The sequence below is a fragment of the Anoplophora glabripennis genome, unplaced genomic scaffold, assembly GCF_000390285.2.
Source record: "Anoplophora glabripennis isolate ALB-LARVAE unplaced genomic scaffold, Agla_2.0 scaffold13, whole genome shotgun sequence".
Lineage (NCBI taxonomy): Eukaryota > Metazoa > Arthropoda > Insecta > Coleoptera > Cerambycidae > Anoplophora > Anoplophora glabripennis.
The window spans coordinates 2,279,690-2,306,059 of NW_019416478.1; the positions used below are offsets into that span (position 1 = coordinate 2,279,690).

At 33.8% G+C, this 26,370-nt stretch overlaps 2 protein-coding genes across 2 annotated transcripts in view; one reads left to right on the plus strand and one right to left on the minus strand.

Moving 5' to 3' along the window:
* LOC111691585 overlaps positions 1-14,426 on the minus strand; it is a 49,507-nt gene extending 35,081 nt beyond the window's left edge. The window contains exons 1-9 of the mRNA XM_023454658.1: positions 14,348-14,426; positions 14,012-14,286; positions 11,413-11,844; positions 8,145-8,369; positions 7,576-7,806; positions 6,255-6,717; positions 5,905-6,134; positions 2,929-3,092; positions 2,668-2,874 (exon numbers count right to left, since the gene is read on the minus strand). Coding sequence (XP_023310426.1) covers positions 2,668-2,874; positions 2,929-3,092; positions 5,905-6,134; positions 6,255-6,717; positions 7,576-7,806; positions 8,145-8,369; positions 11,413-11,844; positions 14,012-14,286; positions 14,348-14,352 — 2,232 coding nt within the window. The 5' untranslated portion in view covers positions 14,353-14,426. The remainder of the gene's footprint in view (positions 1-2,667; positions 2,875-2,928; positions 3,093-5,904; positions 6,135-6,254; positions 6,718-7,575; positions 7,807-8,144; positions 8,370-11,412; positions 11,845-14,011; positions 14,287-14,347) is intronic.
* A 691-nt stretch (positions 14,427-15,117) lies between these two features.
* Positions 15,118-26,370, plus strand: part of LOC108904110 — a 24,566-nt gene continuing 13,313 nt past the window's right edge. Inside the window, exons 1-8 of the mRNA XM_023454659.1 lie at positions 15,118-15,155; positions 16,216-16,411; positions 18,095-18,306; positions 20,731-20,876; positions 22,562-22,662; positions 22,719-22,962; positions 23,034-23,261; positions 25,282-25,796. Coding sequence (XP_023310427.1) covers positions 15,118-15,155; positions 16,216-16,411; positions 18,095-18,306; positions 20,731-20,876; positions 22,562-22,662; positions 22,719-22,962; positions 23,034-23,261; positions 25,282-25,796 — 1,680 coding nt within the window. The remainder of the gene's footprint in view (positions 15,156-16,215; positions 16,412-18,094; positions 18,307-20,730; positions 20,877-22,561; positions 22,663-22,718; positions 22,963-23,033; positions 23,262-25,281; positions 25,797-26,370) is intronic.

Here is a 26,370-nt window from a genome sequence, read left to right on the forward strand (position 1 = left end):
ATTTACTAAAGTGGCACATGTGTAAAAAATAGTTTACCTTCTCAAAAACATACGCTAGCATTACACTTTCATCAGTTCTTAGTGCGTTTTTTGTCCTTCCACTTACAAAATATTTCATATACCTTCTTGTATTTTTCCTTAGATTTTAAAGGAAGTAAGCTCGAAGATGATTCTCGAGCAATATTTAAAATGTTTTCAGAACAATTTTCTAAATTGTTTTCCTAGCAAGACCCATTTTTATAATTAATATATAACTTAGAATCAATTCGACTCACAAAAATGAAACTTAACTATTATTATATAGGGTGTCCCGTTCATGTTTCAAAAAGACTTGTGTGCAAGTTCCTTATGGGAAAATAGTAGGGGTAGTTCATGTAAAGTTTTTTCTTAAACGCCCTATTTTCGAGATACAGTGTATTGAAGTTGTTACTTTCCAAATAATAAACAGATTATGGTAATTAAGCATCTATTATTAACTAATTTTAGATTTTGTAGACTACTACACTACCATTACTATTCAACAATTGTTTAATGGACTGAATTGTTGATGGACATGAATGCTTAAAAAAGTGATAAAAACAGAAAAATATTAGGAAACAGACTCGGAGACATACAGAACAAAACAGCTGCACAATTAAATAAATGTGCAAACACGAAATACTACAATTAGTCCAAGCATTATAGAGAAATGCTTACAGAAATTATTACCTGGACAAAAAAAATATGTCCGTATAGAAAATTAAATTTTAAGTTGAGTTTCTTGTTCTTTAAACTCGATCCAATATGGCGAACATGGTTAAAAAAAATCGCAAAGTTGAAAAAAACGGTTTTTCTAAAATAACTAAAAAAATATAGCACGGATTGAAAAATTTTAAATGAGAAAGTTGTAGGTTTTAAAAAGATCTATCGACTGATTTTTTGAAAGTATCGATTGCTTTGTTACTTTTCGAGATATATCGAAAAAACCGTTAAAAATCTTCTCTTTTCTCTTCTTCTATAACTCGTTTACATTTACGTGCCCATATTTGCTATTTACTGCAAGCATAGCCCGCGGCAAGCCAAAAAAGTACATTTTTGAAAAATTTAAAAATATTAATTATTTTTCGAGATATATCGATTTTTTGAAAAAAAGGCGCTCTCGAAAATTGGCTAGATCTTCTCAGCGGATAGCCCTACAGTAACGATTTTCGGTTTATTTTCTTCGTAAAGAGTTATATTATCATGCTGTTAAAAAATGTTGACGATTTTATTAATTTTAAGGATCAAAAAATGACTGAAAAAGTTGCACTTTTTTTGGGTATGTTTTTTTCAAATAACTATTTCAATTTTTATTATTTTTTTGTACTTAATCTGGGGTAGCTAAACACGAATATTATAGCATTTTCGCCTTAGAAGCAAAATAGACCCGTAAATGTTTAGTTTTCTTTCTTTAAAAGTCATTTTCATAAAATAAAAATTGAAATAGTAATTTGAAAAAAACATACCCAAAAAAGTGCAACTTATTCAAAGTCATTTTTTGATCCTTAAAATTAATAAAATCGTCAACATTTTTTAACAGCATGATAATATAACTCTTTACGAAGAAAATAAACCGAAAATCGTTACTGTAGGGCTATCCGCTGAGAAGATCTAGCCAATTTTCGAGAGCGCCTTTTTTTCAAAAAATCGATATATCTCGAAAAATAATTAATATTTTTAAATTTTTCAAAAATGTACTTTTTTGGCTTGCCGCGGGCTATGCTTGCAGTAAATAGCAAATATGGGCACGTAAATGTAAACGAGTTATAGAAGAAGAGAAAAGAGAAGATTTTTAACGGTTTTTTCGATATATCTCGAAAAGTAACAAAGCAATCGATACTTTCAAAAAATCAGTCGATAGATCTTTTTAAAACCTACAACTTTCTCATTTAAAATTTTTCAATCAGTGCTATATTTTTTTAGTTATTTTAGAAAAACCGTTTTTTTCAACTTTGCGATTTTTTTTAACCATGTTCGCCATATTGGATCGAGTTTAAAGAACAAGAAACTCAATTTAAAATTTAATTTTCTATACGGTCATATTTTTTTTGTACAGGTAATAATTTCTGCAAATTTAACATTAATCCGTGACAGAATGCTTGGACTAAATATATATTGAAATTGTCTACTTAACGCACAGTTGATGTTTATTCGTGTAAAAATTTTGACATTTTTATCTTTAGCCGATTTAAAGATAATTAAGATTAAGGAAAACCATTTCGAAAGTAACAACTTCAACATACTGTATCTCGAATCTGTATCCCGTCTAAGAAAAAAACTTTACATGAACTACCCCTATTATTTTCCCATAAGGAACTTGCACACAAGTTTTTTTGAAACATGAACGGGACACCCTGTATAAATAAACAAAGCATTGTCAGGTTACTAGGTTACGGAAATACCACACAAGTACTTACTATATATTTTTTTAAATTTCTAATTTTGTAATGCTTTTATATCTATCACTATTTGCTTATAATTACCTTCTAACACAAAATGCGAAAAAATAATATAAACAAATCTCGTAAGAAAAGCAATTTTACCAAACGAATATAGCTTTTGAGTACGAGCGAGCGGAGCGAGCTAGTAACTTTAAAGCTACAATATATGAGTTTGCTTTTCTAAACTCGTTTAATGTACTATTCTTACCCTAGTCAGGCCCTTGACTGAAGGGTGATGTTTAGCGTTAATAAGTCCATTTATGCAGCATTCACCTATTTCGAAATTCGCTATTTTCCCTCGAACTTTGAGATCGGGATTAACTTCACTTATGGTCAGCAGTTTGCTGACGAATTTCTCGCTATTTTTTAAACGTTCTACGGATTCCTTATACAACTGGTCTCCAATCCCAAGGATCTAAAATAAAATATTTATTTTGGGAACATTGAAATATTATATGTTTATTGTTACTTCATCAACAATGTTTGCAGTCCAGTCCTTTTCCGGAACCAAATATTGGTATAATAACGCAGCAATAGACATAGCAGGGCCTTGGTAGTTGCGGGATTCTTTTGGAAATGTTTTGCTCGACTGAGTGATGGTCCCTCTTAGTATCCATTTTCCAGGAATTAGCCCTTAAAGAATCATTTAGCAATACTTTCTAGGTTAAGGTATTCAAAATATTATTTCACTTTGAAAAGTATTAAGTTAATTCAAAACTAAGTTTAAAAATTCTCCCACTGAATGGTCCGAGTCTGCATCCTTCTAATATATTTTAAGCATTTTTTCCAATTTTTTTATTAGCGCGTGATCTATTTGATTTAAGTCAGGGATGCACAGACTTATAGGGAACAGGGGCCATTCGGGAAAAATATAAGCCAAGGACGGGCCACTACAAACAATATTTATTAACACAAATTTTTTTATTTTTAAATAGTATGAAATACAATGATAAAAATAAAATAACCTTCAAAAATGTTTGTTGTAATAATTATGTAATCATTACAATGTAATATTTCATGTTTTATTATTTTGATGCATGACATTGCATTGAACTAACAAGTTTTTTTATATTTGGCTCCACATTACTTGTAGCCACACGTATAATTGCTTCCAAATTTTCATTTGCCAGACGGTTTCGGTTTTTCGTTTTGTTAAGTTTCATCACTGAAAACGTTTGTTCACAAATATACGTCGATCCAAATAAGCTTGCGCATTTCAATGCATTTATTCGCAACTCTTTATAAGCGTTTTTATCAACGCAACGGTAGAAGTTGAGTAAATTACCTTCATTAAATTTGTTTCTTAAATTATCATCATTTTGCATGTCTATTAATTCCAGCTGCATTAATTCCGGCGCATTTTCGGGTGAAATGTTGAAAGGATTGCTGAAAATGTCCAATAGCGGTTTAACTTTTTTGAAGTCTACAAAACGATTTTCAAAAGCTTGTATCAAAATATCAATTTTTTCAACATGAGCGAAATTGACGTCAGTTTTATTGAACTTCTCCATAATTTTTTTGTAGTTCGGAAAATGGCCGTAATTGGCTGAATTGATTTGTGTCCTGAAAAGACTCAATTTGCATTGAAAGGACGAAACATGAGAGTATAGCTGCGAAATCAATTGATCTTTGCCTTGGAGTCGCGTATTTAAGACATTCAAGTGATTTGTGATGTCTACAAGAAACGCTAAGTCACACAGCCAATCAGGGTTGTCGAGTTCGGGGACGTCGTTTTTCTTTTCCGCCAGAAATAGTTGGATTTCTTCAATCAAGTTAAGAAATCGCTGTAGTGTCAACCCACGACTTAGCCACCTTACTTCAGTGTAAAACAGGAGATCACCATATTCGCTTTCAATATCCTCGAGAAATTGTTTGAATTGTCGGTGATTGAGACCTCGTGATTTTATAAAGTTTACGGTAGGTACTACAACTTTCATAACATTTTCAAATCCCAATAATTTTGAACAGAGGGCCTCTTGATGTATAATACAATGAAACTGCATTAATTCCTTGGTATTTATGTTTTTAGTTTGTAAATATGTTTTTAACAGAGTTACTATCCCAGATGTACTTCCAACCATTGAAGGTGCTCCGTCAGTTGTAATTCCAGATATTTTCGTTAAATCCAAATCCATTATAGAACATTTTTCTAGAAGAGCTTTGAGCATGTCACTTCCCCTGGTTTGACTTGTCAAAGAACTCATACCAATCAGTTCTTCACTCACTTCAAAATTTTGCGTTACACCTCGTAAAAATATTAATAGTTGAGCAGTTGAACTTATATCTGTAGATTCGTCGAGCGCTATAGAAAAATACTCAAAACTTCTCGATTTCGTAGCTAATTGCTCTTCTATATTATCTGCTAATGCGGTAATTCTTCTTTGAACAGTCATCCGATTTAACTGAATTTTTTCAAACTTCTTTACATTTTCCGGACAAATTTTTTTTGCGGCGATATCCAAACATTGCTTAACAAACTCACCATCTTTAAAAGGCCGACAAGTTTTCGCTATTATTCGAGATATTTCAAAGCTAACTTCAGTGGCTGTTTCAGCATCTTGAATTGGTTTTGTAAACATAGATTGCTGGCCTATTAGTTCCCGTTGTAAAGTGGAAATTCTTTGCGTTCGATTTTCGCCAGTTAATTTGGTAAAAGTTGGATGCTGGGTTTCATAGTGCCTTTTCACATTATATTCCTTCGGAATAGAAACACTACTCTTGCATATTAAACAGACAATTTTGTTATGCGATGAAATAAAAAAGTATTTTTCGGTCCAAATATCATGAAACTGTCGATTTTCATCTTCAACCTTACGACTACGTTTCTTACTGGGGCCTGGTTTATCCATATCAAAATTAATATTATATGTTACAGTCGGTAAAAGCCAAGTTCGAACGACGAAATATTTACTCGTCACAGATTACAGTTCTCAAACAGTATAACGTTCGCTTATCCGTAGTCAAAACTTAACTGCCCCGGTAGCCGGCGATGCGTCGTATTTATACGAGTTACCAAACATCGAGAACCATCCACTTTGTTCGGGGATCGACGTGTTTCGCGAATCTGTAATCTAGTTGATGCGACAGATTTCTAGTCTCGTAATAATATGCTTGGACCGGAGCGCGGCGAGTAGAATGCTTCTAAAATTCGTTGGCGGGCCGCATGCGGCCCGCGGGCCGCGGTATGTGCATCCCTGATTTAAGTCGATGCCCCAAGTCTTAAAATCACCTTTTATGAACAAGATCTTATTCACCAAAATCGAAAATTACGTTGACCATAAAGTAAAGTATTCGGTTAAATTTTAGTCATTGGCTGTCCACTGTTTTACAATGACCAGCTGCAGGTTTGCACGATGAACTCATCACAAGCTCACAAGTAGCGAGACGCGTTGTAACTCTTTTGGTTGTTTCAGCGGGACGCAATCCGCCACGAGCTTGTTTTTACCTTTAAAGCCGTACCAAGACTCGGGGATTTCGAAATAATCGTCGATCTGAACGCTGCTTATGTAGAAAGGGTCAAACTTCTGTGGCTTGTTGACGTTGTTCAGGTACAACTCCACGAGATCCTGGAGGTTACAGAATTTGATCACACATGCCGTTCCTGGTGGAGGAGTCTTCACGTCGAGTTGCCCAGGTGCAGGTACACACTGGGTGATGGTTTTTCCATTCTTATCCCTGAAAAAAAAATAAATTGTAGGTACTTTCCCCATTGAAGGTGCTTAAACCGCTTCTAATCCTCGCGCCACTATGAAGGATTTTGTTCATATTTGTAATTGACCTTTAAGTGCTTATTACCGTTCATTGGGATCAAACCAGTAATAGAATCCATCCTCGACCCATACCGCCAAGGTAATGGGCCCCAAAACCACGCAGCACTCGTGGTCGATCAAGTAATTTTCTAACGCCGGAAGCAAGTCCAAAACGTCGTAATCTGGCGACTGCAGCTTGCCTACAATCACGTAATCTTGTATGAGCGGGGAGAAGAATTTCTTTTCGTATTCGGTTTTCCTCTGGAAATCGGAGAGCTTCAGGCTCTGCGTCCTGGGGATGCTGATCATCGCGTCCCTGTACAACAGGTCGCCGTACTTCAGGATGGTGTTGACCAGCCGAGGTACCCAGGTCCTGGATTTGCAGAATCTGAGCATGATCAGGGCGGATATCGCGTTGCCCATGCTTTGTCTGCCTTCGTATTTGGAGAATTTTGGATCTGTCTGGCACGTCGTGCCTTTTAGGATGAACACTCTTTCCGGTAAAACCTCTGCAAATAAAAAAATACTGCTTTATACAGGGTGTAACGGATGCTGATGGCCAAACTTCAGGGGGTTGTTATACAAGTAATTTTCAACAAAAAAGTAATGTAAGGTTTTTTTGGAAAGTTGATAGTTGCTCATTTATTTAACATTTTTTGATTTCAAAAAATTTTGTGCCTTTTTTCATAAAAACAAAAATATCTCTGTTATTCTTACAGCCACATCAAATTTGGACATACCATCGGAAAGAGCGTTAAATTTACTACTAACTACTATAACTCTTGAGGTAAGAAGGTCTTACCTCAAGAGATTCAATTCGAGTCAGGCCCGATATTTGAAAAAAAAACTAATTTACCCGGATTATTAATACACAATTCTATCTTGGCGTGCTGAAGAGTTTGGTGCATCGTATTCGTGGTATTCGGCTAAAATATCTCCCAGAAGGAAGTTGGCGTTTCTTTCACGAGCCATCTAATCGATCGACAGTTTGTTGTGATCAATTTTTTGAGTAAAAATCGCGTTTTAACTGTCAACCATTCCCTTTTACCTTTTCGGAAAAATGTATTTACCGATAAAAGGAAAATGTTTTGTGGACGCCATCCAAAAGGCTTGTACCGACATCCCGACCGACGATCTAAAACACCCATTCGAAATAAATGCTTTTAGACGATGGAAATCAATGTATCGAGCCGGAATAAATTAAGTCGGTTTTGTCAAAAAGACTGTTTGTTGTTATTATTTTTAAAAAGTCCTGTTTATTTTTTTAGATAGCATCTTGAACTTAAATAAAACCTTAATTAAAGAACCTTAAGAATTATTATTTTTCGACGTTCTGCGTAATACCTATAACTTTAAAGTTTACCCACCTACGTAAAAGCTGATCTTGTCGAGTTTAGGCTTGCACGGTATGGGAAACATGCATTCGTCGTTCTTGTTGATGGTGTCTTGGAGCCAGGATGGTCTCTTAGAAAGAGACAACTTCTCGGTGACGTCTGGCGAGATCTCTTCCACTTTGACTTTAAGGGAGCTGGTGTCTTCCTTGTTCTTCTCCATATAGGCCTTTATCCTTTCCTTCACTACGTCTATTGGCTTCACAGCTGTTTCAAAAAGGAAAGTAATTTAAATTGATTTTAAGTGTTAAAGTGTTTAACATTAATGATTATTTTCAATTGTCGCAAGTTTCATGGAATTGGTTATTTTATTCTAAAATCCACCGTGAATACTACCTTTTTAGACTTCACGTCAATATCCTTGGCAGGAAAATTGACCTCGGATGGGGCGTGGTCGAGCGGGACTATCGCTCTTCACCCACGATCCCTCTTAAACTTACTATTCCCTGATTTCTTGTTCCATTGCACTGAACTACTGTCAGTTAAATTCAAATGCTGCCATCTGGCAGTGAAGCTACGAAATTAATAACAGTAGCAGTGGTTACCTTCGGGATCAACTTCCGGTATTTCGGGTGCAGTCTCGGCTTCTTCTTTCTCCATGAATTCCTCAAACGTCTTGGGTGGCATAGTTTTTATATTCGTTATCCTGGAGACCGTACATTGGATTATTTCATATTTTGTGTGGGGTATCTTTGTGTTGACATTATTACAGATATCCTGCACCATATCGTCCATGGTTTTGGTCCGGAGCAGGACGGCGACTCCATCACCTGATTCGAAATAGTGTGTAAATAATAAATATTAGGAATTTCCTATGTTTTTCATGATGTAAATTGTCTTACTTTAACCTGCTCGTACTCTGTAAGGGTGTATTTTTTCGGTACAATTATTGAGAAACAAAAATTACATTGAGTATATACATGGTGTCCGGGAAAATGTGGGAAATCTCTCGGATACAGATAGAACATGAAAAAATAAGATGACAAGTTCCTATAAAATTATTTCGTACAGGCCCTCCCTATGAGATATTTGTCCCTGAAATCGATTTTTCTTGAATAACTTTTAAAGTACTTAATACAATTTAATAAAAATTTTATGCGATGGACACTAGTAAGGACCTCTTAAAATAATGTCCTTGAAACATATTTAGCTTTTTTAGTTTATTATGGGCGGGCTAAGCTTTACAACTAAATTTTTAACACCCTGAATTGATTAAGGTGTCAAAAAATAAAACCTAATCTTTATTTCATGAACCATAAAGAACTGTGGAAGCAGATAAAATATTATACACCACGCAGCTGTTAAGTATAATTTACCAGTCTCGGACTCTACTGCCAGCCCTCGCTCCGCTCGGGCGCAAAATTGTCCTCGAATGGTAGATAATACTTACCTTCTTTATATAGTACAGTCATTGAAACTTTTCTCCTCCGAATTCTTTGAAACTGAACCGATCGACTTGAAATTTGGCACATAGTTAGAGAAAAGGCCAATGAACATTAGTGACATACCCCTTCTCGGGGGTGAAATTTTTTTTTTTTTCAAAAATAACGGAAATCGTTATTCACGATTGAAAACTTGTAATTTTGAGTGGAAAAAAAATACTTTTTCAAGGTATTTTTCGCGAATAACTCAAAAACTACGCATTTTATTAAAAAAAGTGTAATGAACAAATATGTAGCTTATAAATAAACAAAGAAAATCGTTTTTTAAAAAGTGTTGTACGTCCTATACAAAGCCAACTATGGTTAGTGGAAGGGGACTTGTTTTGGCGGGAATACTCGAATCGATGTATTCAACGTCAAATAACGGAAAAAGGATTAATTTTACGTGTATAACGGAGTTTTTTGTAGTACTCAAAAAGACCTTCAAAATGAGCACTTATCAAAGTTAATTAGAGCAAAATTGAAGGAGTTATCTTCGAAAACATATGGGTTGCTCATATTTTTTAAGGACAAATGAGCAGTAAACGCTGTACCATTTCCATCAGAATTAAAATTAATCGTAGACCCTTTACAACTAGTTTTGTTTTAGTGTTTTTCATACGATCCTGAAGTTAGACCGGTTTAGAATTCGTATGTTTTTAATAATGTGCGCTAAAAGTTGAAAACGAATTTTTCATTATTCAAAAGAAATTGCCTTATTTATACAATAATTCTGAAACTATAAGATACGTAAAAAATTATAGACAACAAAAATGTAGCTTTTTTTTCAACAAATATTTTGCTTTTTTTTATTCCTATAGCATAAAAATAAAGGAGATAGCTCCGCTTGAAGTATCCATTTTAGTGAAAAAACGATCTGTCTTGAGCCCTTCGATCCTTTCCCTTTAAAAAACGAAGGACTTAAAAGGTTTTATATGCAAACGATCTTACAGCTCTTGAAATTATCTTTAAAATGCTTTTTTTAAGAGTGTTAATTAAAAATATTTGACATTTCTGTTAACTGTCAGACTAGTTCTTTTCCCCATGGCACACTGCAATTAATTTATTTTGCTATGTAATGAAAGTTGAATTTGGAGCACGTTGGGAATGATTGAAATCGATTTTACTGGAAAACGGCACATCCTAGTGAAATTTAACAAGAGGACCTTTTTCATGTTAAATACTTCAAATTTCAATATTTTTGAGTCAGGAACTAGAAAAAGTTGACTACAAAAAAGATATGATTAAATTTGTCCCTGGGTCCTGCATTTTCCCACACCCCTGTAACAAATTTTGAAATGTATTTTATGAGACTTATTATACACGTCAACGTTAATATCTCACCAAAATTTCGTGACTTAATGTCGAGTCGTTTGGATGTTACGCATTAAAAACTGTTTCCGAGGTTACCCATTTAGGAGAGCGTAGCTCCCTTAGGAGCCGCCACTGACAAAAATTGTACTAAAATTTTCGTCATTTTTCGACTTGTTTTACAAGCTCAGAAATTCTGAATACTTATTTCAGTTACACCTTGTATATTATATATTATATTCGATATACAAATAAAATAAGTAACAAAAATTAGTGTGTTTATTTATATGCTGCGTAGCAATTTTTTTATGATTATATTTAAAAATCGGAAATTTATATTTTAAATTATTGCACAATTATAGCATTCCAATATTTAAAACGTAATATTTTATAATTTTTTTAGCACAGGGGTGATATATAAGGGTTGAAAAGTGTTATGAAATATAAATTCTTTCATAAGCAAGGAGGGAATTTTTATTTTAAATAATTGCACCGTTAAAGCATTCCAAGCTTTTAAAAAGTAATTTTTTATCATCTTTGTCAATACAGGGGTGGTTTTTAGGGGTTGAAAGGGAAACATTAGTTTATTAGCTATAAGGTAACTTTTATTTTAAATAATTAATAGCACTATTTAATCTTTCCAAATCTTTAAAAAGTAATTTTTTATAATTATTTGCATAGGGGTAGTTTTTAAGGGTTAAATAAAGGGTCGAAAAGATCTAATATATCATAAAACATTTTCGAGAACATGGAACATTATTTAATCTTTGTGCTTGAACAAGATTTTGATCAATAAAATGCTTAGAATTAATTTTTTAAATTTTTTTCGCTTAGGGGTAGTTTTTACCCCTATAAAACAAAAAGTGTCAATCGGGCTTATGTCACTTTTGAACTTGAGGCTAAGATGAGCCTTTTTCTAAATTTTCAAGCAAATCCATGCAGTTTCAAAGAATGTGTAAATAACTATTTTCACACATAACATTATAAAAGTCAATTTTTTGTTCACTTATCAATGAATTAAAAATATAATTTTTAATGACAGTTTTACAAAAAATACTTTAAAGAAATTTAAAAAAGTTACCTGGCACTCCAGTCCACGCGCGCCCGTACTCGTCGTGATCGGTCGGATCGAACACGTAAAAAGCGTCGTCTTGCAGCCAAATAGCAAGGTACTTCTCCCTCAAAGCGAATATACCGGACGGATACTGCTTGAAGAACTCCGTCAAAGATTTCTTAAAGAGCTCCTTGACCTTTTGCTCGGTAACCGTGGGCAGAGTTTCCACAACCTTGGGCCCTACGTTTATATTGAGCAGGACCTTGGTCCTGTCTAGGTAGAAGGAGTTGAACACTTGCTCTGGCGGCACCAGAGTCAGACATCTCCCGGCCTCTTGTTGCGTGCTCTTCGTGTACAACTCGTCGCCTAGGTCGAGTATTTTGTCCAGACAGTAACACGTCCAGGTATGCATCTTGTAGATGTAGGCGAAGGTGCACGCCACTGCACAATTGCAGGCTCCTAGAAGAGTCAGTCGGTAGTAATTATTGGTGGTAGTAGACGACCATAAATAATTAGAGAGCGGACAATGTGTGACTTTAACCCGAAGAATAGGTCAAATTTTGGTAGAGATGTGTACGCGTTCAAAAATGTATTGTGTATAAACTATGCAAAATATAATTATTATGTATAGCAAATATATCACATTATCCACGCGAATATTTGTACCCTTTATTTAAAATCCATAAATCATGTGAACAGGTTAAATAACGAGAAGATAATTATGTTAATTTAGTTCTAAAGAAATGAAATGACACTCGCGCCCATCTCTAGTCCATCCGTCGACATCGGTTGCGTTTATCGAATTCCTATTGGTCAGAATTCAAACTGCAGCCCTGTTATGAATGGAGCGTGAGTTGGACTATTCTATCATGTGCGTCGCCTGAGGATATTCGTTACATTGGCTCCTAATTTCCAATTAAAAGAACGACACTATTTTTAACCGAACTTTATTTAATAAATATGTAGTATACAATTTCAGATTTTCTAAATATTTTATAACGCCTAAAAATGTATGTACCGTGGAATTTTCGTGAATTATCACGTAAATTTCCGATGCATACCCGACACGCCACTGCGTCATGGGTAATGTATCTAGGTTTATGAATGACATATCTATGTTCAAGGTTAAAGTCACAAATTGTCCGCTCTCTGTAAATAATTCGAATAATAACATAAACCCAGAAAAAAATGAATGAGCTGGGCCCTAAACCAGAGCAGTGTATCCGTTAGCATTTTAGAATACCCAAAATTCCAGGATCAGTGCGTGTTTTGAACTTAATGTAAAGAAAATCCCCTCGAAAGCAGTTTTCGAGATTTCAAATCGGTTTGATTAATCACTGACTGGAAAAACTTTGAAATTTTTAGCAAAAATATTACTATATTCTACAAATATTCTTCTGATTTACATACAGGGTGTCCGCAAATTCCATCTATACCGTTTGACTGGAATTAGAGGGTGGAAATTGGAGATAGGGCTGAAAATGCACCTCTTTCAGTTTTTTAATTGTAGCTCGAATTGTAGAGAATTAAATTTTCCATCGAAATAGCTTATTTAAAAAATTAAAAAAAAAATTTATGCAAAAAATCGTTAATAAACAATTTTTAAAAAATAAGATTTTTTCACTTTTTTTACTTTTTTGACTCTTAAGTTGTGAAAATCTTTATTTATTATTAACAAATAAAACTTGAAATAATTTTTTATTAAGTAAAGAACCATTTTGTTGTAAAAATAATAAGAATTGTAATCATTATGTTAAAAACGACGAAAATCTAGTTTCTTTTTGTACAGCAATTTGCCTACTTCTACTAATAAAATAATCAAAAAAGTAAAAAAATTCAAAAAATCTTATTTTTAAAATGACCATTTGAACGATTCATGTAATAAAATAGCCTAATTATTATTATCGAGAAATGAAAATCGAAAGATATTCAAGAAAAACGCAACCAAAAATTTTTGGACACTTCAAATGAATCGTTATCACTCTTTTTTACCATGAAAAAAATAAACCCTGATCCGTTTCTCTACGACTATTCATCGAGCAAGAAGAGCCGATTACCGAAATGACCTTTTTTTCGAAAAATTGATATAACTCGAAAATTTTTTAATGTTTTAATTTAAAAAAGGCACTCTTTTGCTTTCCGAGGGCTACATTTACAGCAAGTAACAAGTTTCAAAACCTTCATTTGCAAGAGATACTACAAAAACAAAAAAGGCGATTTTTGACGGTTTTTTTCGATATATCTCGAAAAGTAATACAGCAATCGGTATATTTAAAAACACGAATCGATAGGTTTTTTTCGTAGCTACAACTTTCTCATTTAACTTTTTTCGATTGGTTCGAGTTTTTTTTTTATTAGCGAAAATCCGTTTCTTTTTAACTTTTATGAATTTTTTAGGTTAACTTTATGCGCCACATGAAAAAACACTATCAGAATTTTTTTCCTATATCACCATATTTTTTGTTCCAGGTGGTATTTTTTTGTAAGCTCTTCTACCTGTTGATTGGACTAGTAAAGATAAATTGGACATTTAGGCAGATAAAGAAAACTTTGGAGAGAAAACCTAAAAAAATCATTTTCACCGCATTCTTGCTGATACTATCGTCAATAATCCCAGAACCTATACCTTGATATCCATTGGTTTTAAAACTGTATTTCTTGTATGTCTGGCTGTAATGCCCCGTCAAGACCGCAGTATTTCCGTAGACATTGAACTGGTTCCACACTTTCTTCAAACTGGAAATTGCCAGTTTCTGAGTTACACCTGCCGGCTTTGTGTAGGGATGAGGCGGCCTTTTTTTCTTTGCTCTCTGATCGGGAGGTATCCATTTCTTCGTGGGCACTGGAGGATACTCTATCACCGGTTTGGGCTTCATTTTAGGTTTCTTTCTCTTTTTTATTCTAAACAGAATAACGAGAACACAAATTAAAGATGTCCGTTGGGTTATCATTGTATACTTACGCCATTTTGTAGTTTTATTTGATAAAATTCGACCGTAAATTTTGACGAGGGTTTCAAAATAATGAAATTAGACAGATTTGTTTTGTTTTATTGTGACACTGAGTTTCACGTCAACGCAAAATCTACTTAGTGACAATTCAGAGTAATTAGTTTTGAAAATTTTACGTGTTTTGGAAAATGGCAAGCGCAAGGTAAGTGTATACCTAGTATGTTTCTTCAACAGTTTTCTCAAATGAAGAAATTTTAGTTCTGACGACTTCAACATTCCCTTGCCCAAGAATAGGCCCAAACTTATCGTCGAACCAACTAATGAGCCGCCTCTTGATCCTGTGAAAGAGCGTAAGAAGAAAGATGTACCATCTAAGAAGAAAAAGAAAGCCCTGCCGGAAAAGGAAAGCATAGTCAGCGCTCTGCAGCCCGCAACGGAGTAAGATATAGGGAAATAATTAGTTCTGTTCGTTTTATAGGCTATTGATTATATCCAAAAAAAAACAGTGTGAAAAGGTAGGTACTATGACGTTCAAGCAATTTTATTACATGAATCATTCAAAGGGTCATTTTAGATGAAAAAAACCGCGGAGTGCTATTAAATTAGAGGGTGGAAATTGGAGATAGGGCTGAAAATGCACCCCTTTCATTTTTTTAATTGCAGCTCGAAAATGAAACAAAATTTCCCTATAGTTCATAGGAAAAATTATTTAGAAAATTGAATTTCCCATCGAAATGGCTTATTTAAAAAAATGTTAAGGAAAATTTTATGCAATAAATCTATGGGTGCTTCGAGTTCATCCAAAGAAAAACGTAACGTGTAACAATATAACTTTATTGAGAGCTTCGTTACAGGACAGCTAGACCGATCGGGAACAAGACCATACTAATAATGTCGTTTCTTTGCCTGATCTAAGATAAATTTTGCCCTCTCGGTCGTGTACGTACTTCTAACCCTGGTAAAACCCCCACATCTGGTCCACTGTCTAATAAACAAGTTAGGTACCTTAAGCTCTATCATTTATGATGCACTTATTCCTAATCTCATTTACTCTAAATATAGCTTAATATAATGTGATATTAATTATAAAAACAAATTTATTTGCTAACTGAATATAAAAATGTAATTGTAACATGCCGCCACAAATTGTTAATAAACAAATTGAAAAAAAGCAAAAAATTCGAATTTTTTATTTTTTTTTTACTTTTTTGACTCTTTTTTAGTAGAATTAAGCAAGGAAAATTGCTGTACAAAAAAACTACATGAGATTCCCTTCAAAATGATGCGTTTTCAAAAGTTTTTGGACTAATATTGACTGTGTTATAACCGGTCAAACGTAAATATTTTTTAGATTTTCGTCGTTTTTAACATAATAATGATTATAATTCTTATTATTTTTACAACAAATTGGTTCTTTACTTAATAAAAAATTATTTCAAAAGTTTTATTTGTTAAAAATAATTAAAGATTTTCACAACTCAAAAGTAAATAAAATCAAGAAATCTAATTTTTTGCTTTTTTAAAATTATTTATTAACGATTTTTTTGCATAAAATTTTTCTTTTAAATTTTTTAAATAAGCCATTTCGATGGGAAATTCAATTCTCTACAAAATTTTTCCTATGAACTATAACGAAATTTTGCTTCGTTTTCGAGCTACAATTAAAAAACTGAAAGGGGTTCATTTTCACCCCTATCTCCAATTTCCACCCTCTAATTTAATAACACTCAGCGTTTTTTTTTTTTCATCTAAAAGGACCATTGGAATAATGTAATAAAATATCTTGAAGGTCATAGTTCCTTTTAAAATCCTATAATCAATAGCCTATTAAGAGAATATATCGAGATGTTTCTTTTAATATTCCGCTATCCCACCTTAGAAAGCGAATAGATTTAAAATCAGCCGATGAAGTAAAGCCTGAAGAGGGCCAACCTAGAAAAAAGTACGTCGTACCACGAACCAAGAAACAGCAGAAGGCCTTTGAGAAGAATAGGGCTAATACCGCCAAGAAATTCCCCAAGTACGCCCAATCAAATATGCCCGAGGTTTCAACGAAGAAAAAAATAGATATAAAAGTAAGTCTATGGAGAAAACATTGGGCATGAAAATCAGTAAATACTTATAAGTAGGTATAAATTAAAACTTAAAAGCAAAAGAGAATAATCCATTTCATAGCCATAATCTTTTACTGGTACTAATGGGCGGGCCAAAATTCACGGAAGAAGTAATTTTGATAGAAATAGAAAATAAGTAATAATACAACAAAATTATTTGAATAAATAAAATATGTCTAAATTCACAAAAACATGTATAGGATTTTTTGTTCAAAATTCTACTCTAAATACATCGCAAGCATGAAAAATAAAAAAATCGTTAGCATAAAGTCAATATTATTTTGTAAAAGATAAAATTAAATTTAAAAAAGTAATAATACGGGCTAAGAATCAAATTAAATTTCCAAAATTGACGTAGAAATTTTTGGGGTTTTCAGTGGCACACCTCCCTGCTAATGGTTGACATCGTTGTTTATAGTCTTTCCGAATCGGTTGAAAATGTATAAAAACGCCTAGCAATAAAATTTAATGAGTTTCATAGGCGTCCCAAAAAAAGTTTTCTACTTAAGGTAAAAAATAATAATTTATAAATAATGTGAAGAAAATTTTTATTATATGTTCATTTGGCAACACAACATATTTTAATTATTGATTGTAAATTTTGGGTATGACGTATCAAAAAAATTTACATTTTCATTAAAACATATTATTGCTCGGCAAGAACCAACGGGAAGAATATATCCTCGCCAGGAAAGGATGAGGAAAGGTTAGAAAAGTTATTAAATAAAAATAATCAACAATAAAATAATTCCGCATTGCTGCACTGCACTACTAGGTAATTTGTGAACAACTGAAATTTATAGCCGGCTGCCCAGTGCGACTGTGTTTGTGTGCCGTTTGCCCGCGCGCGGATTCTTCAACTGGGCGTATACATTTCTACCACCTCCAAGTTTAGTTCGACCAGACCTGTATATGCGTATGGTTAAATAAACATGGAAACAAGTTTTTCAAATATTTCAATATCGAGTTGCTGCGTAGTGACCGAATCTGGTACATACTGCCTGGCTCTTTGGTTTTTAATTGAGATCGGAAAGACTATACCGGTGCAGCGTACCTCTAATTAGTCATATACAGGGTGTTCCACTTAAGAGGGATTCTTCTGTAACTCTGTAACTGTAAAATTGATAAAAAATTGGTTTTAATAAAAGTGTGAAATCACGCCCACGCGAAATGAAACACCCTGTAAAGCTAAAAATATTTTCTTTACATGACCCACACGGCAACAGGCAACTTTTATTAAAACCAAGTTACAGAGTTACAGAAGAATGCCTCTTAGGTGGAATATTTTGTATGAAAATATCTAACTTTCAACATCCTGTATCTCGAAAACCAGTGGCTCTAGACTTTTGGTTGATTGAGACTTTTTGGTTTAAAGTCGAAGAAATACGTTTCCGAAGATACGACTTAAGAACTTAAAAAAGAAAAGTTTTCACTGTACAATAAATAAATACTCTGAATATCTCCAATTTATATTTATGCATATGGGCCACTGTGTATCTATTGTGAAAGTATTTTCACCGTTTATTACCCCAAAAGCAGATTTCGAACTTACCTGATGAGTGTCGGCATTGTATAAGTATTTACTTATACAATGGTGTCGGTTACCTCGAAATTTTAATGTCACAACTACTTTTCCGATTCCAGTTAGAAGTTTCCTCGCCTGTAGTGAGCGACACCAAGGTCGCTCCACGCAGAACTACCCCTTCCCCCAGTTTTTTATATCCACCACCTCAAGATGCAAGCCAGCTGGAACTTCACAAACCGAAAAGCGGAATATTCGTTAATGAATCGGAAAAACCAGACGGCGACAGAGACTATGACAGTTTCGATTTAGTCTACTCCAGAAGCCCCAGATCGTGAGAATCCGTTTATTGCTTTCTTTTGTGAGAGTTATGTGGCAAAATATAAAAAAAAATAGTAACAAACAAAATTGTAAAAGATTTTAAAATGCCTATAGGGGCAAAAGTAAGTTACTGCTCAATATTTGGAATAAAATCCCTGAAAACAAACAAAATACAGGGTGATTCAGTCATAATGTCATTAATTTTAAGAGCAGATAGAGAAAAATAAGTATAATACGATGGCGTGATTAAAAAAAAATTAAATGCATATTTAAGCTGAAAAAAATATTTTCAAATCATTATTTATTACTGACCGGCTGACGTCAGCCGGCTACGATATGAACAAAGCGTACAAGATGCAATGTTGCCATATATATATTTTTTCGCTCATATAAAGACAATAAATAAACGGTTTGCTCACGTCAGTCAATAATGATTGAAAATGCCATAAATTATTTTTTTATAATTATGCAATCAACATATTAAATTGTTATTGTTGCCCAGCAAGAACCTCGAGGAGGTCTGAGAATGACTTGCCAAAAATCATTTTTTATTAACATCATAGTGATAATTTTTTAATTTGCTGTAAGCCTTCTACTAAAAATTGAAAGTAACGCGGCCCATTCAGATGTTCAGGTAGAAAATACGGCCCAATTAAACGATCGCCATATACTCCATACATTGACACCGAATTTCCTCTGAAAGCTAAACTGACGAGTAGTGTGCGGGTTTTCATCTGACCAAATGTGACTATTATGGCTGCAAAGAAATTAGCTCTGTTTCACTTTAAATAAAATTTAATATTGAAGATACAAAACCCCAATAGTTCAAATAATTTAAATTTCGTAACCATTTCAATTTCATTACAGAAATAATGACATAAAAAACCAACACTCACTAAATACACTATAAAGAGAGGGGTGAAATGAATGTAGTATTTAAATACTGACTGTAAATAATAGATGATAAAAATACAATCGGACGGAGACATATAAACAACTCGGTACGTGTTTCCGACCTAGGCTAACCTGTGTCGGGGTCAATAACCTTCTAATTTGTACGTGTATTTTAATCTAGGAGCCAGACAGGGTTCCGTTGCTAACCAGAGTGCCACGGCTGCAAACAACTTATTCTAAAGTATTTTGACCTCCTGAACCCAAAAAACTTGGTCGCAAAGTCTGAAAGTGGTCAGTTTAATTGTTATCAATAAATTAAATGTTTAAATGGCTGTAAAAAGTTTATTTTTATAGCTAGTACACGGAACTTGATCTGGCTCCTAGACAGATACGAACTGTATAGGATCGTATTCCATGCAAAGTAGAGCAAAAGGAAAATCGTGTCATCAAATTGAATAGGGATGATTGTTTTCGAATGTACGGTTATTACAATTTATCATTTTTAATATTACTAACGTTTTCACGTTTTATAATTTATTATGTTAAGTAATACACCGTTTTAGTATTTCAATTTATTATTTAATATGCAGTTGCATATAACCAAATTTACATAATAATTGTAAACTTTAGTGTAAATCTAAACTTTGGTATAACCTAGGTAAGCACTTATTGTTTTTGAGAAAGCAATACTTATGTTTTTTATCTGTTTAAAATGCCACCACGAGTAAAACAGCTTTCATCCGTCCAGAGCACTTTGTTAATAAAGTTCTGCTGCACTTAGGAACCAATTGCAAAATTCAAGACGATTGGGGAAATCAGCTGCTTCTAAAGCTTGAACTTTTTGAAAATGTGTTATGTTAACTTCTTTGCGGGAAAAATGCGGGAGATATGGAGGGTGGTAGATTTGAATAAACGCTTTAAATTGTTAGGTAATGGTTTTGTAATCGTGTGTAGTGTATTTTGTATATTCGGGTATTTAGTTTGCCGATTTTTTTATTTGATAAAATACAGTGTGCCTACAAACCTCTGCTTTATTTATTTTCTTTTAACGAAAGATGACTTCGAGAAGTCAGGCTTGTTAAAACATTTTGCACTAAGTTAATACAATTATTAAAATTAGTTATGATAAAATGCAGCATGATCCTTTATTTACTTGCATTTTATTAAGCGGATTAATTAAATGTGAACCACAGATTATGATGTGAACTTGTCAACGCTGTTCGCCTCAGCTGACGATTTGTTCGTGACATTACGTTACAAAATTTTCCGAGTATCCGGGCATCTGGCAGGGTAGCCCTCTCAGCGGGAGTTATGAGTTTATTTCCTTCATTTTTAAAAGTCGAGTAAATTTTTTTTTTCCGATTTTCTATCTTTATTAAGCCTTCCGAATGCGTGGTTAAAATTAATGATATTATGACTGAATTACCCTGTATATTTTTTTCACAATTTATATGAAGGCACAGTCCGTTTGCTACTAGTATTTTTGTCACAAAATCACTGATTTAATGCTCTATTGATTGGCCTATTACTTGAATCATGACAGAGAGAGACCGGAGGAACGACGCAGGAGGAAGAGAAAACAGAAAGGTAAAACATTAGAAAATATACAGGAGGAACCCGCAGGCACAGTTAAGAAAGTAAAGAAACAAGAGGCAAATAAGAAAGAGCCGGAATCGACGCAAGAGAGAGGTTTGGTCTTGTTATTTCTTTTGAATATTTTTTTAAATTATCTGTCTTTATTGTTAATTTTTGTACATTACTATACTTCCAGTGTATAGCAAACTAATTTTTAAAAAATCTGAATTATCATAGTTACGTAAGTTTTGCGTTGTTGGGGAGGCCTCAACTACACTGTAAAAAAATCGGTCTGAGTGAAAGCAATAAAGGTTCGGAGTGAATCCACTGAGTGAAATTATTGAGCACATTTTCACTCAATATTGGGCATTTTGATCATTTTACTCATTTGTGATTCTATTTAAACTAAAACTGAGTACTTTCACTCAAATATAGGCACTCCTTAAATAAATTCTTCACGTAAACTCGTATTTGGTGTACTTGTACCAAAATCAGAGTAAATGTCCTCATTACCGAGTGAGTTTAAATGTATATTGATTTCGAGTAATTCGAATGGCGCCTTGAAGATGGCACCACTTACATATTGCTTCTGTAATCTCGACCGCAGTTGATAGGGGCCCATTAGATGCTCCAGAAAAGCGTGATCGCCAGGAGAGCAGGGCTTAGCCGGCGGCGGCGGGTCTCAGCTGGCGGGTCTCATCCAGGACAGGAGGAGACTACGCGAAGAGAATTAATTTCAACACTGTATATCCTAATCATTTATGAGTGATTTATTTTTGCACTCAATATGTAGTTAATTAAAAACCAAATCTGAGTAAAAATGACTCAATAATAGTTAAATTTAAATCATAGAGAAAAAGTCAGCTCTAAATTGGTTTTATATACTCAGAATAGAGTCGAAAGTCGCTCAATTGATAGTTAGTAGTAACTCGGATTTGAGTTAAACTCGCTCATTTCTAATGCAATAGTTTCACTCAGTTGTACTCATACTAATAGAGTGAAAATTTGACTCAATCGGATGTGGAGAGAAATTGATACATTATTGAGTAAAATTGTGTGAAGTTTGAGTAAAATTTTTTTACAGTGTAAGCTCAGTGGACTCGAAGGTGGGATCAGATTGTGCATAAAAATTTTTTATTAGGATTATTCGATTACATTTTATTGAATAAATAAGGGCGCCAAGTGATTTTCTAAACAACCCATATTCCACAAATTTGTTAAAATACTAAACCGCTGGATAAAAACTATAGAGTGCGAAAACAAAATAGAGCGAATGACTCTCAGGAAATTTATTTTTCTGAAATGCTCCGAGATAGGTCGATTTTTTATCGAAAGGGGACATCTTTTCACACAAATTTCTTGTTACAGACTCTACCCCGTTTTTTATAGACCACAGCTAAAATTATCGTCCAATGTCAGTCATTATGCCAGAGTGACATTTCCTTTCGTAATAAATTAAAATAATAAATACTATCTTTTCTGGGAAAATAATTTTTCCCAGTTATTCGCTAGGTTTTCTTTTTGTTGGGACACCCTGTATATTTTAAAAATTCGTATTATTTTCACAATAATATTTGTTATTGGTGGTATAGCCAATGTAAATGAAAAGTCTTAATAATCACTATGGTCTATTGGTAGAGTATATTTAATTGATTTATGGTGTTACATTTTTTTTGCTTAAAAGAAAACTTAAACATGTAGTAAGCAAACATTAACTCAGCATTAAGCAAGATAAATGGTCAACTTCTACAACAATCTAAATCCATGTAAATATAAGTACGTGTTATTTTCTGGGCTAGAAACACAAGAACTGTTACTCATGATGGAGGAATTGGCAAATGACCCAGGAGAAGACATGGACACCTACCTGACCAAACAGTTCAGGAGAAAAGTCTCGCAGGTACTGCAAAACATCTTCTTTCTTTCATTATTTAACTAAAATGCACCTCTTCGAAGATATCCAAAGCGACGTCCTACCAGAGCAAAGATATTCAAACGATCGAGTCGAAGGATCTCTTCGAAGAACCAGCGGTGAGCAAATACGTTCAAAAATTTCGAAGGGATTCGGAAGCGAAGCGTTTCGAGCCTGTCAAACGCAAATTCAAAAGGGGGACGTTAGAGAGTCATTCCTTCACGAAGTTGCACCAGCCGACTTTGAAAGACTTTTTCTTCGGATCGAAAGAGGGTACCATGCACCAAGGTAGATTTGGAATAGCATAATTTTGAAGATAATAGCAAATTTATTTGATTGGTAATTATCTGGATTGGTAGGCAACGAAAATTTCCCACCATCAGTGAGGAACAACCAGGGGATATGCATGCCAGTTGCTGCTTATTGTTATTCAGTTTTGAAGCATCCCAATAAATGGACCTCGGAGAATATTGATGAAATCTTAGAAGCAGGAAATAACCTGATGACGCAGAGTATAAAGAAGGCACATAAGCATTATGGTACGAAAGATCTAAAGCCTGAACATTTACAGAAGTACTGCATAATAGGTAAGGATTAAATTTTAATCAGCAGGTTGCTAAGAAATATTAGAAATGATGATGGAAACTACTTTTTATGTCTATAGAAGGAAACTTTACGGTATTCCGGAATTGATCTAAAATTCATATAGCACACCTTGTACCTAAACTTAACCGTTTTCGAGATATCGAACTTTGAAAATCATTTTCTTATAAATTATACAAGAATATTTGTCAATTAGTTCTAAGGTCACCTGTGGGGCTTGAATTGAGTCAAATGAAATGACCTTGACTTGATTTCCAGGTGACCTTATAGGGCTAAGCTATCCGCGGATTCAGGTTCAGCGACCTCAAAAACATACATACTTAACATTCGTGAAAGGCCTTTTCTTTACTTTGACCTTGAAATGATCTTGACTTGACCTAAATGTGACCTTGTTGGGCTAAGCTATTCCCAAATTCAATTCCCCCCCAAATAAACTTATATACGCACTGGTTGAAACTCAATACAAACTTTTTCTTTAGTTTCATCTTGAAATAACCTTGAATTGGCTTGAAGGTGACATTTAGGGTTACGCTATCTCCAGATTCAGATTATGTGTGCCCAAAAAACCTATACACTCACTGGTCAAAATTCAATGCAAGTCTTTTCTTCAGTTTGACCTTTACCTCACCTCCAGGTGACCTTAGATAGCTATAATGAGCGGATCATAATTTTTTTTTAATACTCGTCTTTCCGAGTACTTTCAAACCATATTTTAAAATTAAAAAAAAAATGGAAAAAAACATTAAATTATTGCAATTATTTATAAGCGTTTTGTGAAAATGTTTAAACAATCACCACGGCTCACCTAAGCGTCAGATTTGAATTTTTCAAAAACCAATTTAAAGCTTGAGAGCTCTTCTTTTTGTGGTGAAATTTTCAAGTATTCAAAGGCTTTAGATTTTTAGAAATCTGATTTTGAAAATTTTTTAATTAACAAAAAATAATAAATTTAAACAATTATTATGTAAAAATTATCTAACCGAATTGGATCAAATTTGGTATGATGATTCTATGCACTAAGAAGTTTAATTGGGGAAAGTATGAAGATCCTAGGTATTATTCAAGTGTCTGAAAAAAACTGACAAATAAACTAGCATTTTTGCAATTTTTTAAATGATTTTTCCGATTTTTGCAATAACAATAATTATTTTTTCGAATTGCAACTAACTCTATATTGATCAAAATTTAATTACAAAACTTTTGTCCCCCCTCCATTTTTGTCTAAAATGAATAGTTGCTAAGTTGTCGACGAGAAATCCAAGAAAAAAAATGAATTTTTTTGCTATTTTATTATACTTTTTTGCAATAACAATTAAGCCCATGTTTATTTTTTATTTGCATAGAAATATTATGATTTCTGATGATATTTAGAAGCCCTTAAAGCAAAAATCTCCGATCATATGCGTTTTACCCAACCCGAAACAGATACCGCCTGGACTACTGAATTTATTGTTACACATTTTATTTAGCAATCAATAGAAAATGGTAAATAGCAAAGTAGGTACTTAAGTATCTTCTTATTTGATTTCCCAATTATCTAAAGACCAGTAAATCTTACGAATACTTTATTGCCGCAAATTGATAGTACATTTTAAAAACATTTAAAATTATTTAAAAAACCAGTGGCGTACGATATTTTTTTCAAAAAAGGTCCCCTACTCCCCCAATAACTACGCCACTGGAGTGTATTATAAGGAATAAGTTATCCATGAAAAAATAGTCCCTACTAAAAAAATGTCATCCCCCAAATTTTACCACTCAATCTTTTATGCCAGTGAAGTTACAGAAAAATAATATAAATATTCGAAACTTTTAACACCCTGTATCTCCGTAGGGAAGCGACCTATCAAAAATTTTTATAGAGCAATACTGGATTAATTTCATCGGTAGAATACGCCATTAAAACTTGGCCAAACTTATCCTTAACACCCTGTATATTATTTCGACTTGAGCATTATTAGTGTCGTTCAGAATTTCACAAAAATCAAAATTTCGTACCCTCAGGCGACAAGAAGATCCGCTTCATAGTGGACGAACCCGAAGTATCCGGATTCATCCGCTCCGACGACAAAAGGGTGTTCAACTTATCCAAAGGTCTGAACATCTTCTTCGCCAGACAATCGGCCGGGATACTGAAAACGCAAGAGATGAACATAGGCATATGGAAGGACAAATACTTTTACATGTTCGACGCGAGGCCCAGGACTAGAGACTTGTTCTATTCCCCAAACGGAACGGCCATGATGGCCAACTTCTACGACGTGGCGTCGCTGGCCACGGTTTTCCTGACGAGGTCCAATTTCGGGAACTGGCCCTTCCTGATTTACCCTGTGAAGGTGATTAAAGTGCTGAAAAAAGACGACCTCGAAGCTGAGTCTCAGGTCGAGCCGGATGTTAGAAGTAATTTCAACATTATAAACGAGAACAAGGCTGTGGTTTTGGCGTCGTTTGATCTGGCGGACAAATGCTTTGACTTCTCCAGGAACAAGCAGTCGCTAGCTATGGCAGCGGTGTGTTTGGTAAGTGAAGATACAACGTTTAACAACGACCAATAAAATCTGAAGCATATAATAATAAACAAAAAATATCCAATACAAATGGTGTAGATCATGCAAAAATCTACAACCTTTGTAGAGGTAACTTTTTAAGCTAACTTAAAAATTTCCGAGAAACATGCGAAAAACCGTTTTCTTTCTTATTTTTCGTTTTTTATTTCTCATTTTCGCAAAAATAGCCCAGTCATTATAGACATGAAAGAGCCTGTTTCGGGAAAAAAATACTATTAGAAGTTTCTGTGCGGAATATTGTTCGGAAACCTGTTATAAATAAAATATCAAAAAATCAACTCGAGGCTAGTTGGGAAACTTTGTTTTAACAGTGGTCAAAGTTATGGAAAAGTGGTTTTTTGACTCACGTAAAAAAGCTATTATTCATAGCGAAAAAAAGTTTATACAAAAAAGGTAGGTATTAAATAAGCCTATAAAATGAAAAAAGTCCGATTAAATTCCGATAATTTGTTTATGCACAAGAGCTCAAAAATGGTCGAATATTGCCGTTTTTTTCAATTGCTAATAATTAATGCAATTTTCATCG